Below are 18,390 nucleotides of genomic sequence, written 5' to 3'. Positions count from 1 at the left end.
ATTAGCTATTAAAAATAACCCACTCTGATTGTAGATTTATCGTTATTTAACTGTCAATTTCTACTCTATAAATTTTGACATTATGTTGATAAATGTCATAGAAAGGTAAAATTAATATCTTCCTGGGGAAGTGAACCTTTTTTGAAATGACCCTCTTTATTTTTAGTAATGCTTTTTGCCTTAAATTTTATTTTGATTGCTATTGATACAGCTATGCCAGCTTCCTCTGGCCCAGTGTTGCAAGGTTCATTTTTTTCTATCCCTTTTACCTTCAACTTTTCTGAATCCTTATATTTAAGAGATATAGAGTTTTAGAAAGCCAATTTGAGCTTTAAACCTCTAACTGGAACAATTCATGTAACTAGCTACTGACACTTATTCTAATTACTGATATGTTAATAAAAACAAGTCTACCATCTCTGTGGTTTTTCTTAATCTCCTTTCTTGCTGTCTTTTGGATTAACTGACTTTAAAAAATTATTCCATATCTTCCCACTTCTAGTTTGTAAACTTTGCCTTTTATCTCTGTTGTTTCACGGGTTACCCTAGAAATTATACCACACATTCTATTAAGGGACAAAACAAGAAAGTTAGAATACTTCAATCCTATGTTTATGCCCTACTGTTTTCATTCTGATCTTTAAAAACCCAAAAGATATTATTCCATGTTCATTTAGATGTGTTTGCTTGCTTCTCATTTTCTTTGCTTATCATTCCTTCCTGTGTCCAAATCCTCTATCAAGGATGATTTTCCGTCCACCTGAAGGGAGATTCCTTTAGAATCTGAGGGTCTCCTGGTGACAAACTCAGTTTTTGTTTATGTGAAAATGCCCTTATTTCTCCTTCATTCCTGAAGTATCGTTTTCCTAGGTTTAACATTCTAGGTTGGCAGTTATTTTTTCTAAGTTATTCTTTCAGTAATATTGAAGACATTATTTCACTGTTTTGTGGCTTCTGTCGTGTGGTCAAGAAGTCAGTTTTTTGTTCCTTCAAAGGTAATCTTTTTTTCTCAGACTAATTTTAAGATTTTTCATTTTTGTCTTTGGTTTTCTATATTTTCATTCTATGTGGATTTCCTTTTATTTATCCTTTTTGGGATTCATTCAGTTTCTTAAATCTGTGGACTGGGGCATCTTTTGTTTTTTTTTTTTAAGTCAATTCCAGAAAATTCTCAGCTGTTCTCTCCTCTCCTGAGACTGTGCTCAAATGTATGTTACACCCTTTCCCTTATCTCTATGCTTCTTGTCCTCTTTCTGTATTTTCCTTCTTTTTACCATTCTGTGATACATTCTGTATACTTTCTTGTGCTCTCTCTCGAGCTGATATAATCTGCTATTAAACTCATCCACTTAATTTTTTTTATATAAATTTATTTATTTTTATTTATTTTTGGCTGTGTTGGATCTTTATTGCTGAGCACGGGCTTTCTCTAGTTGTGGCAAGCGGGGGCTACTCTTCGTTGCGGTGCACGGGCTTCTCATTGTGGTGGCTTCTCTCGTTGTGGAGCACAGGCTCTAGGCATACAGGCTTCAGTAGTTGCAGCATGTGGGCTCAGTAGTGTGGCTCGCAGGCTCTAGAGCACAGGCTCAGTAGTTGTGGCGCACGGGCTTAGTTGCTCCGCGGCATGTGGGATCTTCCCAGACCAGGGCTCGAACCCGTGTCCCCTGCGTTGGCAGGCGGATTCTTAACCACTGCACCACCAGGGAAGCCCCACTTAATTTTTAATTGTAATAGTTTTACTTATTTCTAAAAAATCCACTTGATTGTTTTTCATATCTGGTACCTCATTTAAAAGTTGTTTTAAAAATTACATCAGTAAAATTGACTCTTTTTGGTGTATACAGAGTTGAATAATCACCACCAAAATCAATATACATCATCATTGTTCTGTCTTTTGTAGTCAAACCTATCCCCTACCTTTAACCCCTGGAGAGCACTGATATCTTCTCTGTTCTTATAGTTTTGCTTTTTCCAGAATGTCATACAGAGTGATTCAGACAGTATGTATCCTTTTGATTCTGGCTTTTTTCACTTACCACCATGCATTAGAGATTCATCCATGTTGTTACATCAATCAATAGCTTGTTCCTTATTATTGCTGAGTACTGTTCCATTGTATAGATATAAACAAATTGGTAAACAAAATTAAAATTGTTATAGGCTTTTGCGTAAACATAAGGTTTCATTTCTCTTAGGTAAATACCTAGGAGTGGGATTGGTGGCGCATAGACTAAGTGTGTATTTAATTTTATAAGAAACTGCTAAAATACTTTCCAAAGTGGCTGTACCATTCGCATTTTCATCAGCAATATATGAGAGTTCCAGTTGCTCTGCATCCTCACCAGCATTTGTTTCTGTTTTTGTTTTGCCATTCTAATAGGTGTATAGTGGTATCTCAGTGTAGTTTTAATTTGCATTAACTAATGACTATTGATGTTGAGCACTTTTTCATGTGCTTTTTGGCCATCTGTGTATCTTCTTAAGTAAAGCATCTTTAAAAACCTTTTGCCTATTTTTAGTTGGGTTGTTAGTTTTCTTACTGTCGAATTTTGAGTGCTCTCGTCAAATGTGATTTGCAAATATTTTCTCCCAGTCTGTGATTTGACTTCTCATTTTCTTAACAGTGTCTCTTACAGAGCAAAAGTTTTAAATTTTGATGAAGTCCAATTTATCGACTTTTTCTTTTAGGGACTGAATTGTCATATCTATGAACTCTTATCTAATCCTTGGTGATAAATATTTTCTCCTATATTTTCTTTTAAAGTATTTATAGTATTACATTTACGACTATGATATATTTTAAATTAATTTTTGTATACTCATTTGAGTTCAAATAAACTTTGAACTCTCAAAGTTCATTTTTTTACATATGAATGTCCAATTACTTTAGCACCATTTGTTGAAAAGACAATCACCACTGCATCTACTGAAATGTGACAGAGGAAAAGTAGTCCTAATATAGGATAATAAGGAAAATCTATCCGTAATATATGAAAAAAGGTCTCTAATGAAATTAGTATCTGAAACTAAGAGTTAAGAGCTAGGATTTAATATTATTGGAAGCTGTTCCCCTGAACTGCCTCAAAGACAGTCACTACTAGCACTTTGACTTAAAACAAGAGAGAGAGACGGAGAACTTTGTCACCAAAATAAGGTGAGTAAAAATGGCTGATACGGGAAAAGGCACATGTGGGGAGATTAACGCTTTCTAGTGTCAGTTTTACAACTCTATAAAGACATACAGAGCAATCTATGGATAACAGTAAACCAATCGCATAACTGGGTAACTCTTGGAATGTGTTATGAGATGATGGTTGATGGGCTTGGAATTTAGCTCAGTAGAAAGTGCAATAAAGGTCTCCTGAAGGAGAATAAAAGCCATAAAAGAGGAATCAAAGGCTCTCTCTTGATATCATTATTTCTTCTGGATGATTAGACCATCCAATACTTTGCCCAACGTCCTACTGAAACTTTTGGATGTTCCTGGATGATAAATGATTCCATTGCATCTCACTTCCTTTGCTTTCGAGTCAACCAAACTTGGGGACATGTTCACCTCCAGGAAGGAGGAAAATGAGTAATCCACCCCCACCCCTGCTGCCGTGTCTGACAGAGAAGCAAAGGAGCGCTGCCCCCGAGTGGCCGCCAACAGTCTGGACGTGCTCTCCAGCCACATGTGTCTGAACACACTGTGAACTGAACCCACACTCCACGTAGAGAACCCAAAGCCCTGGCTCTAGCAGCCCCTCTCTCGGCCCTACAACGCAACAAGGGCTCCGCCCAGCACAGGGGAAGTAAGGGCCTTACCTGTGCTGTCCTCCCCAAGGCCTTCCGCGGCCTCCCGAAGCTTAATGTCCATCACCCTCGTGGAAATCATATCCAGCTCACTAAAATCAGATAGAAAGTCATGTTAGAGGAACAAGTCTAACAGAAGTTATCAATGACTGAAATGGTGGTGACTGCCTTTTGCCCATGTCCCTGGCAAAGACAGATTCCAGGTCAGTAGAGGCCAAAAACATGTCCACAGCTCAAGATTAGTAACCACATCAGCATTTATCTAATCACTGACCAGAGCCATTTAATGGAAAACTGGAAAATGCTTCACCGATTTGCACAATGCAGATTTCGTTCCTTTCTTTGGAAAAAAATTTTCGGAAATTAGGTTTTTCTCTTGTTCACTGTAGAAAGTTTGGAAGATAGAATGAAAATCACCCATTATCCCATCAACCAAGAATGACTAACTACGGAACGTTTTAATGTATTTCCTTCCAATATCTTTTATGCAAATATTTATGTGCACAAGCACACATGCACTATATTAGTAAGACTGAGTTCCTGATTTTCTTATCCCACATCACTAAAATTCTTGATGTTACTGTAATGGTTACATAATGTTTTGATATTATGCTGTACCATCACTTATTTTTATTGTTTCTTTTTTGAACTTTTTATGAAAAATTTCAAACAGATATAAAAGTACAGAGAATGCATAATGAATTTAAAACATGGTGACTCTTGCTCATTGTTACCCCTTCTCCACTCCCCGCTAACTAGGTTATTTCAAAGCGAATCATTCCACACACCATTATCATTTCATCCATAGGGACTTGGCTTCTCCCTAGATTAAAAATTTCTGACCCTTCATGGAAATCAAATAAATGATTACTGGTCAATATTCCTGCTACAGAGTATTGAGCTGTGTCCCTGCTTTCCACAACTGACTTTTAAACAGCACATTCTATCCCACACAGACTAACTCCTCATTTACTTGGAAAGCTATTTCTTATTGGCAATTACTATGAATTCTCATACTTTAAAAGGGAGCTAAAATATTTAATTAACCAATTAACATTTACCACTTGCACACAGTACATAATGGGAAATGATGGGAGAAATAAAAAAAAGTATTTAACAGAGGACAGGAGATGCAGGTCTTTGCTAGAGCTCAGTCTAATATTTAGGTCTCCTTTAATATTAATGTCAAACTGCCCCATCCCTGATCAGCCAATTCCTTAAAAGGTGAACAAAACTTCATTAGCCTTGCTTCTTGATTTTGATATAATTCGGCTTTACAAAAATGTTGGATCAACAGAATGAAGGAGAAAAAAACCACACACACAATCATCTCAACTGATGCAGAAAAACCGTCTGACAAAATTCAACACACTTTTATGATAAAAAAAAAGCGCTCAGAAAACTAGAAATAGAGAAAAACTACCTCAGCATAATACAGGCCATATATAAAAAGTCCACAGCTAACATCATACTCAACAGTGAAAAACTTAAAGTTTTTCCTCTAAGATCAGGAACAAGACACTCTCACCACATCTATTCAACATAGTACTGAAGTCCTAGCCAGAGCACATAGGCAAGGAAAATAAATAAAGGGCATCCAAGTTGAAAAGAAAGAAGTAAAATTATCTCTGTTCACGTGTGACATGATCTCACATGTAGAAAATCCTAAAGATCCCTGACACACTGCACACACACAGAACTGTTAGAACAAATAACTGAATTCAGCAAAGTTGCAGAACACAAAATGAACACACACAAATCAGTTGTTTCTATAAACTAACAATGAACAATCCAAAAAGGAAATTAAGGAAATAATTCCATTTACAATAGCATCAAAAAGAATAAAGTACTTAGGAATAAATTTAACCAAAGAGACAAAAGACTTATACCCTGAAAACTAAAAAATGTTGATGAAAGATTGAAAATAATGCCAGTAAATGGAAAGACATCCCATGTTCATAGATTGAAAGACTTATTATTGTTATGATGTCCATACTACCCAAAGCAATCTACAGATTTAATGCCATCTTTATCAGAATCCCTGATCCCATAGTATCCTGCTGCTTAATGTTACTATAGGGGATGCGTCGGCTACCAGAGGATCTGAAGGAAGAGGCAGTAGAGAAGGAGCAATCCAAGGAGCAAGGAGAGTAAAAGTGGTGAGATTTGGTTAAGAGTCACCAACTACTACGCTGGATACCATCTTCTATGGTTGCCACTGAGCTAGAAGTACAAGTGCTTGAGCTTTCTATTGCTTGAATTTGGAGTTAACAGCTGCAATTATTTATCAAGCATGCAGCATATCATCTCATTTAATCTCCAAGAACTCTAAGTATTCCCATTTTGGAAATGAGAACATGTATTATGTATCAGGTAAGTTTATTAACTGGCCCAAAGTAGTGAAGCAGAGACACCAACCTATATACTCATATTGACTGTATATGCAGGATGGGCAGGCACTTATGAGGCCTGGGGATACAGTGATGGATGAGACCAACTTGGTCTCTGCCTCTTGCAGGTGCTGACCCAGTGGAGTGGAGCATCCTGAGCTGTCCCCAGAGGGGCTTAAGGGAAGCTGGGAAATCCAAAGGACACCAATCTCCCACGGAAATGGCTCTGCCTGCCAAGCAGCCCCTGTCCAGCATCAGGCCAGGCCCAGAGGCTGAAGGAGCCCCAGGAGACCATCCATTGGGTCTGACAGGGCATCTTAGTCTGCGGGGGGGTGGGGGTGGGTTGAGGCTGCCATGATTTATCAGCTAACAAACACTCTTAAGAAACCATGAGGTTACCTTCAAAATGTCCGCTTCTGCACATTTTACAAAATGTTCCTTGCTGGGAAGTGCTGAGAACATGCCAAGTGTATGTGAGTGTGTGCACAAGCCTCGGAGGTGGATGTACAGGAGGGCGCCCATCCTGCCGAGTGTGGAGTGGACCCAGGAGCTCAGAAACGCTTCTCCCTGGACTGAACAATGTGGCTGTGATAAAGCCCTGGGCACAGGGCAGAGGGCTCAGGAGCAGGTGGGAGGGTGAGCGGGAGACACGAGAGGATGGCCCGGTCCTCACCTTGCTGGAAGGTACGTTCTCGGCGGGGGCCCAGGCAGAGAGCAGCAGCAGATGCCAAGGCTGCTAATGAACGCACGCTCAGAGGCAACAGTCACCCCACAGACAAAGGGACGACAAGTCAGGCTCGCCCCATGTGGGAGGCTTGAAAACCTGCTCATGTTTTATGTTCCAAACATCTTCTTACTAATAGGAGCGCAATATGGTGCAGAGGAAAAGGGAAAGACTTGGGAGTGAGGCAGTCCTGGAGCTGAAGCCGCATCCCACCACTTACCAGGGCTGAGCCTCTGTTTCCTCATTTACAAAATGGGGGCAATAACACTTGAACGAAATGAGACTGAGAACACAGCACATACAAGCACCCGCTGAGAAGAGCTGTCGGTTTCTGCATCTCGTTTCTCACCATGGGCTCACGCCTCTGCACAATTGCAGACAAGAACACACATCACCGGCACGCCCTAGGGGCTGGCCATTCTATCTCATGTAGGCACAGTCTCCTTGTGCAAACGGCTCGCTTTGGAGCCACCAGTATCAACAATCAAGACACCTGGGCTCCTAGATGACCCTTGATCTTCTCAATGCTCCACAGCCCGATGGACCATGAATGAAACTGCTGCCAAGTAACTGATAAAAATATATTCCAGGCCACGGAGGAACGCCCGCCACCTGAGACTGCGGGGTGTGCAGATGGAGGACCGTCCCCTTCACTCGGATGCTCCAGGTGCAAACACTCTGCAGCTGTTACAAGGGAATGTCTTCTCTGTTAAGCCCAATAACTTGCCCTGCTGAATACATGTTCCCCAACCCGAGCAAAATTGAAGAAAAAGCCAGAAGGAGAACCATAATTAGAAAGGCAATGTGGCAAATAACCAGTATTTCCCAGCACCCCTTCTGCTTCTCACTGTAACTCAAAGTTCAAGTCAAGTGGCCCCAATGTCCCCTCAACCAGTTTCTGCCCTCCACCATCCCACCCCGTTGCTCTGACAGCTCAAGTCCAAGTACAGGAAAACTTGTTCTTTAAACCTGGACCTGAGGGGGCCTCTTCAGGGGTTCTAATTAACTCAAAAGGGTGCTGAGCCTCCAGACCCCTCCACACAGCACTCATCAGTGTGCATCTGGGCGCCTACAGGATCCAGGGGAGTTCTGGATCCAAAGAAGGATCCTTGTGAGGGCTGCCCCACTGCCTCTCTCTGAACCCTAACTCACCACAGGCTTCTCCCCAGCTTCCAGCAGAATTCCATCATTAGTTGCAGCTTATACTGAAAAGTTCTACAGAAGTTTATTCACGTGAAGAATGAGAACAGATTTTAATACGGTATTTTAAAGGTACCCATCCATTACACTTATTTACACAGTGCAAAGAAAAATATCTGTATCCTGATTACATACCTCTGAGCCCATAACTGTATACAAAAACCTTAGGGTCCACCCCTACAGACCCACTCATTCCACACCACCCTCCAGGCCCTGTTTGCATCTCTATGGTATTCTGTCTCAGCCCCTGTACCTGTCTTCACAATGCTCACCACAGCTGTCAACAGCAACTTGTTTGTTAGGTGTCTGCCGACCACTCCCCTCACTGCCAAGGCTGTGAGCTTCTATGCCTGTCACATCCATTGCTCTCTTACCAGCAGTAAACAATCCAAAAATGAAGTTAAGAAAACAATTCCATTTACAATAGCATACAAGAATAAACTACTCAGGAATAAATTTAACCCAGGAGGCAGAATACTTGTACTCTGAAAACTACAAAACATTGTTGAAAGAAATTAAAGAAGACATAAATAAGTGGAAAGCTATCCTGTGTTCACGGATAAGAAACTTAATATGTTTAAGACAGCAATACTCCCCAAATTGATACACAGATTCAGTGTATTCCCTTATCAAAATCCCAGATGGCTTTTTGCAGAAATTGACAAGTTGATCTGAAATTTCGTATGGAAATACGAAGGACCCAAAACAATTTTGAAAGAGAAGAACAAAGATGGAGGACTCACACTTCTCAGTTTCAAAACTGACTACAAATCTACAGCACTCAAGAATGCATGGTACTGGCATAGAGATAGACATATAGATTAACAGAATTCAGGGTCCAGAAATAAAATATATTTATGGTCAATAGATTTTCAACATGGGTGCCAAGACAATTCAATGTGGGAAGAATCAGTCTTTTCAACAAATGCTGGAACAACTGGACATTCACATCCAAAACATAATTTGTACTCCTACCTCACACTATACACAAAAATTACCTCACAGTGGCTCATAGACTTAAATGTAAGCGCTAAACCTAGAAAACTCTTTGAAGAAAACATTAGAATAAATTTGTGATCTTGGGTTAGGCAATGATTACTCAGATGCAACACCAAAAGGGAAGACAGATAAGTTGGACTTTATCAAATGTATAAACTTTTTGTTTCAAACCTATCTATCAAGAAAGTGTAAAGGCAGCTCACAGACTGGGGAAAATATTTGCAAATCATATATCATATAGGGATTTGTACCCCGAATATATAAATAATTCTTATAACTCAATAATAAAAGACATCCATTTTAAAATAGATGAAGGATTTAAACAGATACTTGTACAAGAAAGGTAAACAAATGGCCAATAATTGTATGAAAAGATGTTCAACATAATTAGTCATCAGGGAATTTCAAATCCAAACCAAAGTGAGATACTACTTCACATTCACTAGAATGGCTCTAATCAGAGAGATAGCCAGTCACAAGTGTTTGCAAGGACACAGACAGTCACAAGTGTTTGCAAGGACATGGAGAAATTGGAACCCTAATTCATTGCTGATGGAAATGCAAAATGTTACAGCCACTTTGGAAAACAGTTCCTAAAAAAAACCCCACAAAACATAAAGATACCATACATTCTGGCAATTCCATTCCTAGTTATATACCCTAGAGAAATAAACACATATGTCCATGGAAGATTCTAGGGATACAGTGGAGTAGGAGGCACCAGGAATCTGTCTCCCACTTAGAAAACAACCACACTGGCAGAATCTGTTTAAGGTAACTATTTTGGAGTCCATTTAAGGCTTGCAACTTCCCCTGGAAGGTTGGTATGCAAATTGCAGTTAATTTCAGTCAATTTCAGCTCTTAGCTCAATAGCACCTACTCACCCCCACTCCCTACCCCCCTGACAGGCAGCCATGAATCTGTTCCTGAAGCAGCTTGCACACAGCTTGAAGGAACGATGGTGGGCACAAAGGACCCTGCTCTCCAAATACTGGGGATCTGTGCTGTGATTAATGCTTATGATGACAGAGTTGCAGACAAAGAGGTGGGCCGCCACTATTGCTGCACCTCCCCCTACTGTTGCAAGCCCCTCCCCTTCTAGGTGCACTAACTTCCAGGAGCTTTAAAGGCCTGGGCTGGTGCTCCATTTCTCCTCCTCCACTTCAGTTTTCTCTTTTCCCCTTTTGGGAGCCAGACATTAAGTACTGGGGCATTCAAAAGCAAACTGTACATATGGGGCAAATGAGAAAATTACTGTATATACCCAGGGAAAGGCACAGGCTTAGAAAAGATCTGAGAAGACCTTAAGATTACAGTTCAGGCTGATCCTTGGCACAAAAATAAAGCCCAGCAAACCCAGAGGAAGGGGGAGAATCCGATTTCCAGAGTTACCACATTATTAGATTCAAATGTTCAGTTTTGACTCTGAAAAAGATCTGGTGTTAAATCTACTAGACAAAGACTTTAAAACAACTATCTTAAAGATGCTCAGAGAACTAAAGACACAGAGAAGATGAAGAAAATAATGTATGAACAAAATGGAAATATCAATAAAAAGAGAGAAAACCTTGGGCTTCCCTGGTGGCGCAGTGGTTGAGAATCTGCCTGCCAATGCAGGGGACACGGGTTCCAGCCCTGGTCTGGGAAGATCCCACATGCCACGGAGCAACTGGGCCCGTGAGCCACAATTACTGAGCCTGCGCGTCTGGAGCCTGTGCTCCGCAACAAGAGAGGCCGCAATGGTGAGAGGCCCGTGCACCGCGATGAAGAGTGGTCCCCACTTGCCACAACTAGAGAAAGCCCTCACACAGAAACGAAGACCCAACACAGTCATAAATAAATAAATATATAAATAAATAAAAAGAGAGAAAACCTTAAAAGGAAGCAAAAAAAAAATCTGGAGCTAAAAATAATAATAATAACTGAAATGAAAGATTCACTAGAGGGTTTCAAAGACAGATTTCAGCCAGTAGAAGAAAAAATCAGAAAACTTGAAGATAGGACATGGATAAAGTGAACAGAGCATAAGGGACCTGTAAGACACCATCAGGTGGATCAAAATACATATTGTAGGAGTCCCAAAAGGAGGAGGGGGGAGAAAGAGGGGCAGAGAGAATATTTGAAAAATTAATGGCCCCAAACTTCCCAAATTTGATGAAAGACACGAATGTAAACATCTAAGGAGCTCAATGAATTGAGATACATCATAATCAAACTGTTGAAAGCCAAAGATAAAGAATCTTGCAAGCAGCAAGAGAGAAGCAAATCATCACACACAAGGAATCCTCAATAAGATTATCAGCAGGCTTCTCATCAGAAACTCTGGAGGGTAGAAGGCAGGAGGCCAATATATTCAAAGTGCTAAAAGGAAAAAAAACAAAGTCAACCAAGAACCCTATACATGGCAAAGCTGTCTTTCAAAAGCAAGGGAGAAATTAAGACATTTCCAGATAAACAAAAGCTGAGGGAGTTTGTTACCACTACACCTGCCCTGTGAGAAATGTTCAAGGGAGTCCTGCAGGTTGGAATGAAAGGGAACTAGATAGTAACTTGAAACCATATTTTAAAAATGGATAAAGAATATGTGGTATATATACAGAATGGAATACTTCTCAGCCATAAAAAAGAATGAAACTTTTCCATTTGCAGCAACAAGGATGGACCTGGAGGGCATTATGCTAAGTGAAATAAGTCAGACAGAGAAAGACAAATATTGTATGATATCACTTATATGTGGAATCTAAAAATACAACAAACTAGTGAATATAACAAAAAAGAAGCAGACTCACAGATACAGAGAACAAATGAGTGGTTACCAGTGCAGAAGGGGGGAGGGGCAATATGGGGGTAAGGGATTAAGAGGTACAAGCTATTAGATATAAAATAAGCTACAAGGATATATTGTACAACACAGGGAATATAGCCAATATTTTATAATCAATGGAGTGCAAACTTTAAAAATTGTGAACCACTATATTGTACACCTGTAACATAATATTAAAAATCAACTATACTTCAATTAAAAAAAAACTAACTTAAAAAAGCTCAGTAAAGGTAAATACATGGCAATTATAAAATGGTAACTATACACATGGTAAATATATGGGCAATTATAAAAGCTAGTACAGTTACCCTTGAACAACATGGGTGTGAATTGCCCAGGTCCACTTAAATGTGAATTTTTTAAATAAATATGTACTATAGTACTACACAATCCACGGCTGGTTGAATCCCTGGATGCAGAGCCACAGATACGAAGGGCCAAGTGTAAAGTTAGACTTGGATTCTGGACTGCGTGGAGGGTTGGTGTCCCTAACACCAACATTGTTCAAGGGTCAACTGTATTACTGTAACAATGGTTTGTGGCTCCACTTTTTGTTTTCTACACAATTTAAGAGACTAATACATTTTTAAAAAGCAATTAGTCTCCAGCTATAAGGTCCTGCCATCCCCAGAAAAGAGTTAATAAAGCCACTGGAGTACCCATCCATGCTAAAAAAAAAAAAAAAGCAGTTAGTTGTCTAAGAGCTAGTATTACTGTAACTTTGGTTTGTAACTCCACATTTTATTTGCTACCTAATTTAAGAGGTTACTGTATTTTTTCAAATTATTAATTTATGTTTCTGCGCACACAATGTTTAAAGATGTTATTTAGTGGCATCAACAACTGAAAGGAAGAGGAACAGAGATGTAAAGGAGCAGAGGTTCTGTGTGTCATGGAAGCTAAGCTGGTATAAATCCAAATTAGAGTGTTATAACTTTAGGATGTTAAATGTAATCCCTATGGTAACCACAAAGAAAATAGCTGTAGAACACACACAGAAGGAAATGAGAAAGGAACTTAAAAGTTTCACTACAAAAAAATCAACTAAACACAAGAGAGGACAGTACTGCAGGAAATGAAGGATAAAAAAATCTATAAGGCATAGAGAAAACTAATAGCAAAATGACAGAAGCAAGTCTCTCTTTATAAGTTGTAAAAAGGAAGGAAATTCTAAACTCTGCTACCACGTGGATGAACCTTGAGGATGTTATGCTAAGCAAAATAAACCAGTTGCAAAAAGGCAAATGCTGAATGATTCCACCACTTGTTTAGAGGAGTCAAAATCATAGAGACAGAAAGCAGAATGGTGGTTGCCAGGGGCTGGGGGAAGGTGGAAAGGGGGGGTAGTTTAATGAGTACAGAGTTTCTGTTCTGCAAGATGAAAAGAGTTCTGGAGATGGATGGTGGTGATGGTTGCACAGGATGGATGTACTTAATACCACTGAACTATACACTTTAAAATGGTTAAGATGGTAAATTTTATGTTATGTGTATTTTACAACAATAAAAAAATGGGGAAAAACGCACACAAAAACGTATACACCAATGTTCAGCATTATTTATAATAATCAGAAAGTAGAAATAGCCCAACAATTGATGAATAAATTTAAAATGTGGTACATACATATAATGGAATATTATTCACTCGTAAAAAGGAATGATGGGGCTTCCCTGGTGGCGCAGTGGTTGAGAATCCGCCTGCTAATGCAGGGGACACGGGTTCGAGCCCTGGTCTGGGAAGATCCCACATGCCGCGGAGCAGCTGGGCCCGTGAGCCACAACTACTGAGCCTGCGCGTCTGGAGCCTGTGCCCCGCGACGGGAGGGGCCGCGATAGTGAGAGGCCCGCGCACCGCGATGAAGAGCGGTCCCCGCACCGCGATGAAGAGTGGCCCCCGCTTGCCTCAACTAGAGAAAGCCCTCGCATGAACCGAAGACCCAACACAGCCAAAAATAAAATTAAATAAATAAATAAAGTAGCTATAAAAAGGAATGATGCACTGATGCATGCTACAGTATGGATTAACCTTGAACACATTATGCTAAGTGAAAGAAGCCAGACACAAAAGGCCACATACTGAATGATTCCATTTATATAAAATACCCAGAATAGGCAAATCCATAGAGAAAGACAAATAGATTCCTGTTTGCCTAGGGTTGGGGGAGTAGAGTGCTGGGGGAGGGAGGTAGAAAGGGAAGTGACAGCTAATGGGCACAAGGTTTCTTTGGGGGACATGAGTATGTTCTCAAATTAGATTATGTTCATAGTTGCACAACTCTGTAAATATACTAAAACCTATTGACTGCACACTCCTAACAGGTGAACTTTATGGTAGGTAAATTATATGCCAATAAAGCTGCTGGAAAAAAGCGTGACCAGAAAAAAAGGCGAAATAAAGACATTTTTGGAAAAGAAGACATGATACAATGTGTCTCCAGCAATCCCTCAGTAAAGCAGATATTCAGGGAAGAAGGATATGATCTCAGATGGAAGCCTAGAGGTGCAGGTAGGAATGGAGGGCAGTATATGTGAGTAAATCTAAACGTGGACGAGACGAGCAGGTTGTCTGGATCTCAACCAGACGCCCTGTACACAACTGGCAGGAATGTGCCTGCCCTGCTCTCCCTAACCCACAGGCTTCATTTCCTTCCAGCCCAGGACCTTTGCAGATGTTGTTCCCTCTGCTTGAATGCTCTTCCCTGCCCTTACACTCCACTTGCTTCTATCAACTCCCACTCAGCCCTCAGGGACCAGCTTCACTTCCACATCCCCCCAGGGGTCTGATCGGATGAGCCAGCACCTCCCACAATGCACAGTGAGAAGCCCTGAACCTTCTGTTGACAGCACTCACCAGTTTTCATCACACCTCCGTTTGCACGATTCTGTGATCTGGCTCCCCTTTCTGGATTTAAGCCTCCTTACCTTCCCTATACCTTTAACTAACTTTTCCTTTTCTTGGGGAAGAAGACAAAAATAAACTGGGACTTGACTATTGTTCTCTAGTGAGTCACACCAGGATCTGCCTGTACCTTTTTTTAGAAAAAGAAGTTTCACATTACTGAGGCAACGGAATGTGTAAGGCTTGCAAAGTTCCTGTGAGAAATCTCTGCTTGAAAATTGTGCCAGCTTTACTGCCTCATGATAGATACTTTTATCCTCAAGAGCAGAAGACTTGACCTCTGCTCCCACCCCAAGGTGGCAGGGGCGTTGGCAGTGGACCTCTCCATGGTCATGTCTCCTCGAGGGTGCCAGGGGACCTCCTGCCCTTCAGAGTAGACACCTCAATGTTTCTGTGCAAAACCTGCTCTGTCTACCTGTCAGGAAGGACAGGGAGGAGAAAGGGTAGATCCACTCTGACATATGGGAGAAAAGAAAGCAAAGAAATCACCCAGAAATAAACCCACACACCTACGGTCAATTGAACTATAACAAAGGAGGCAAGAATATACAATGGGGGAAAGACAGTCTCTCTCTTCAGCAAGTGGTGTTGGGAAAGCTGAATAGCTGCATGTAAATCAATGAAGTTAGAACACACCCTCACACCATACAAAACAATAAACTCAAAATGGCTTAAAGACTTAAATATGAGACATGACACCATAAAACTCCTAGAAGAGAACATAGGCAAAATATTCTCTGACATAAATCGTACCAATGTTTTCTTAGGTCAGTCTCCAAGGCAATAGAAGTAAGAGCAAAGATAAACAAATGGAACCTAATCAAACTTATAAGCTTTTGCACAGCAAAGGAAACCATAAACAAAATGAAAAGACAACCTACGGACTGGGATAAAATATTTGCAAATGATGCAACCAACAAGGGCGTAAGTTCTAAAATATACAAACAGCTCATACAACTCAATAACAGCAACAACAAAAAAACAACCTAATCTAAAAATGGGCAGAAGACCTAAATAGACATTTCTCCAAAGAAGACACACAGGTGGCCAATAAGTACATGAAAAGATGCTCAGCATCGCTAATTACTAGAGAAATACAAATCAAAACTACAATGAGGTACCATCTCACACCGGTCAGAATGGACATCATTAAAAAGTCCACAAATAACAAATGCTGGAGAGGATGTGGAGAAAAGGGAACCCTCTTGCACTGTTGGTGGGAATGTAAATTGGTGCAGCCACTGTGGAAAACAGTATGGAGGTTCCTTAAAAAACTAAAATTAGAGTTACCATATGATCCAGCAATCCCACTCCTGCACATAAATCCGGAGAAACCTATACTTTGAAAAGATACATGCACCCCAGTGTTCACAGCAGCACTATTTATAATAGCCACGACAAGGAAGCAACCTAAATGTCCATCAACAGATGAATGAATAAAGAAGAGGTGGTGTATATGTATACAATGGAATATTAGTCATAAAAAAATGAAATAATGCCATTTGCAGCAACATTGGTGGACCCAGAGATTATCATACTAAGTGAAGTAAGTCAGAAAGAGAAAGACAAATACCATATATCACTTATATGTGCAAATGAACTTATTTATGACATAGAAAGAGTCTCACAGACATAGGAAACAAACTTATGGTTACCAAAGGGGAAAGGGGGTGGGGGAGGGATAAATTAGGAGTTTGGGATTAGCAGATACAAACTACTATACATAAAATAGATAAACAAAGAGGTCCTACTGTATAGCACAGGGAACTATATTCAATATCCTATAATAAATCATAATGGAAAAGAATATGAAAAAGAATATATATACATATAAAACTGAATCACTTTGTTGTACACCAGAAACTAACACAACACTGTAAATCAACTATACTTCAATTTTTTAAAAAAGTAGCAAAGAAATCGGATGAGTGAAGGGCTGAAAGCCGAGAACTCAGACACTGAGTCACAGCGCTCGGAGGACAGCGGGAGGGAAACAAAGGAACTTATTGGGCGGTCAGTTTCCTATCGACCTATAATTGATTATCTTATTAAAATACTAAAATTAGGCTTGGCCTAGAGAAGTGAGTCATCCCCTATCTGGCTAAGGATGTAAAACTTGAAGACTAACTCCTTGAGAATAGGGACCATGTACCAGCATGTTACTGCCACACAGGAGGTCCTTAATAAAGATTGTTGAATGAATGAATGAGTGAGTGAATGAACCAGAAGCATTTATAACACTTGTTAGACAAAGGATTCACCTCCTGCTAAAAATGACACAGCATCAACTACCCAATCACTGTTCCCAAGACCACATAGTACTCCAATGTCTTGAGGAGAGACGTCCTTCTAAATCCATGACTTAGCTAAACGATGTCACATTTCTTTAGCCTGAGTTCTTCTTGTCCATTGTCCCCCTTTAGACATCAGGTGCCCTATAACCATGCAGAGCCTTTGGGAGTCAAGGAATATGGATGCAGAGGAAGTCTCTGCTCCAGATGCCTTGCTCCCGTCTTCCGGCTTCCCTTCGGCCACAGCTGGGCAGGGACAGTTGGGGCACCCAAAGAGAACAAGGCGGTGGACCACAACTGGCTGGGCTGTTTCTTTGCAGAGAAACAGCAGAGCTTCATTCAAACAAACTTAGTCATCCGCAAGACAAACGGCACAGTTTATAAGCATATAAATAATATCTGATGTAAGATAAACTATGTTCACGTATGCAGCCTACGTCTACATGAATGCTCCTCAACAAAGCTCATGTCTCAGACTGTGATGCATGACAGCTTTCACAGGAGTTACCTGTTTTCACTCACCCAGAAATGTTTTCATATGAGATTTAAAAAACGTTAGTTTAGACATTTTCAGGTTATTAGAATAAAACAAATCTATTAGCGACATTTACAAAACCATCGTTTCAAAAACAGGTAAGCATAAGAGCTTCAAACTTTGCAACCTCAGAAACTGCATTCACGTAATTCCTGGGAAAATACATTCTAACGCTGGAGTATCTTGCCAAGATGCCATCTAACTTGGAAACGTTCAGTCTCAGAGTTAGAGCTGTAAGTTGTGCTGATCACTGCCCACACGGGACGAATGGACCCAGAGCCCAGGGCTCAGGGAAGCTTTATGAAGGCTGGTCTGTTTTTAACTTCATGAGTCTATTTACGTAATAAATTCCCCCTTTTTAAGCATTTAAACCAAAAATAATGACACGAAGAAGGTTCTTAAGGCTAAATTTATCTAGGATGTTCCATATGTGATTGGCATTTCTGCAGCACAGCAGATGCAGAATTAAGGTTTTGCTTTTTTTTTTTTGAATTAGGAAGTCATGCTCCAAAGTCTATTAATGAGGAGACACATCACACCACCGCTCTATTCTGGTCCATTCAAAGTAGGCAGTATCACTTTTGCAAATATGTTCCTATAAAAGGGGTTCATCTTCAAGGAATTCATGGAAAAGACTTTGACAAGTACAGGTTTCTGGTAACTGACTGTACTGCTGAACTGAATGAATAAGCATTTTCAGAACTCTAATGGAAAACTGATGAACTCATAAAA

At 40.2% G+C, this 18,390-nt stretch overlaps 1 protein-coding gene across 3 annotated transcripts in view; it reads right to left on the bottom strand.

Annotated features, from left to right (window-relative positions):
* Positions 1–18,390, bottom strand: part of CRACDL (CRACD like) — a 125,184-nt gene that overhangs the window by 43,494 nt on the left and 63,300 nt on the right. For all 3 annotated transcript variants that reach the window (XR_009506406.1, XM_059942446.1, XM_059942447.1), the window contains exon 2: positions 3,808–3,887. Coding sequence is in view for 2 of the 3 variants with exons in the window: in XM_059942446.1 (XP_059798429.1) it covers positions 3,808–3,877 (70 nt within the window). In the remaining variant the exon portion in view is untranslated. The remainder of the gene's footprint in view (positions 1–3,807; positions 3,888–18,390) is intronic.

The sequence above is a fragment of the Balaenoptera ricei genome, chromosome 13 (genome assembly GCF_028023285.1).
Source record: "Balaenoptera ricei isolate mBalRic1 chromosome 13, mBalRic1.hap2, whole genome shotgun sequence".
NCBI classification, from domain to species: domain Eukaryota; kingdom Metazoa; phylum Chordata; class Mammalia; order Artiodactyla; family Balaenopteridae; genus Balaenoptera; species Balaenoptera ricei.
This window is presented reverse-complemented; position numbering and strand designations above follow the sequence as displayed.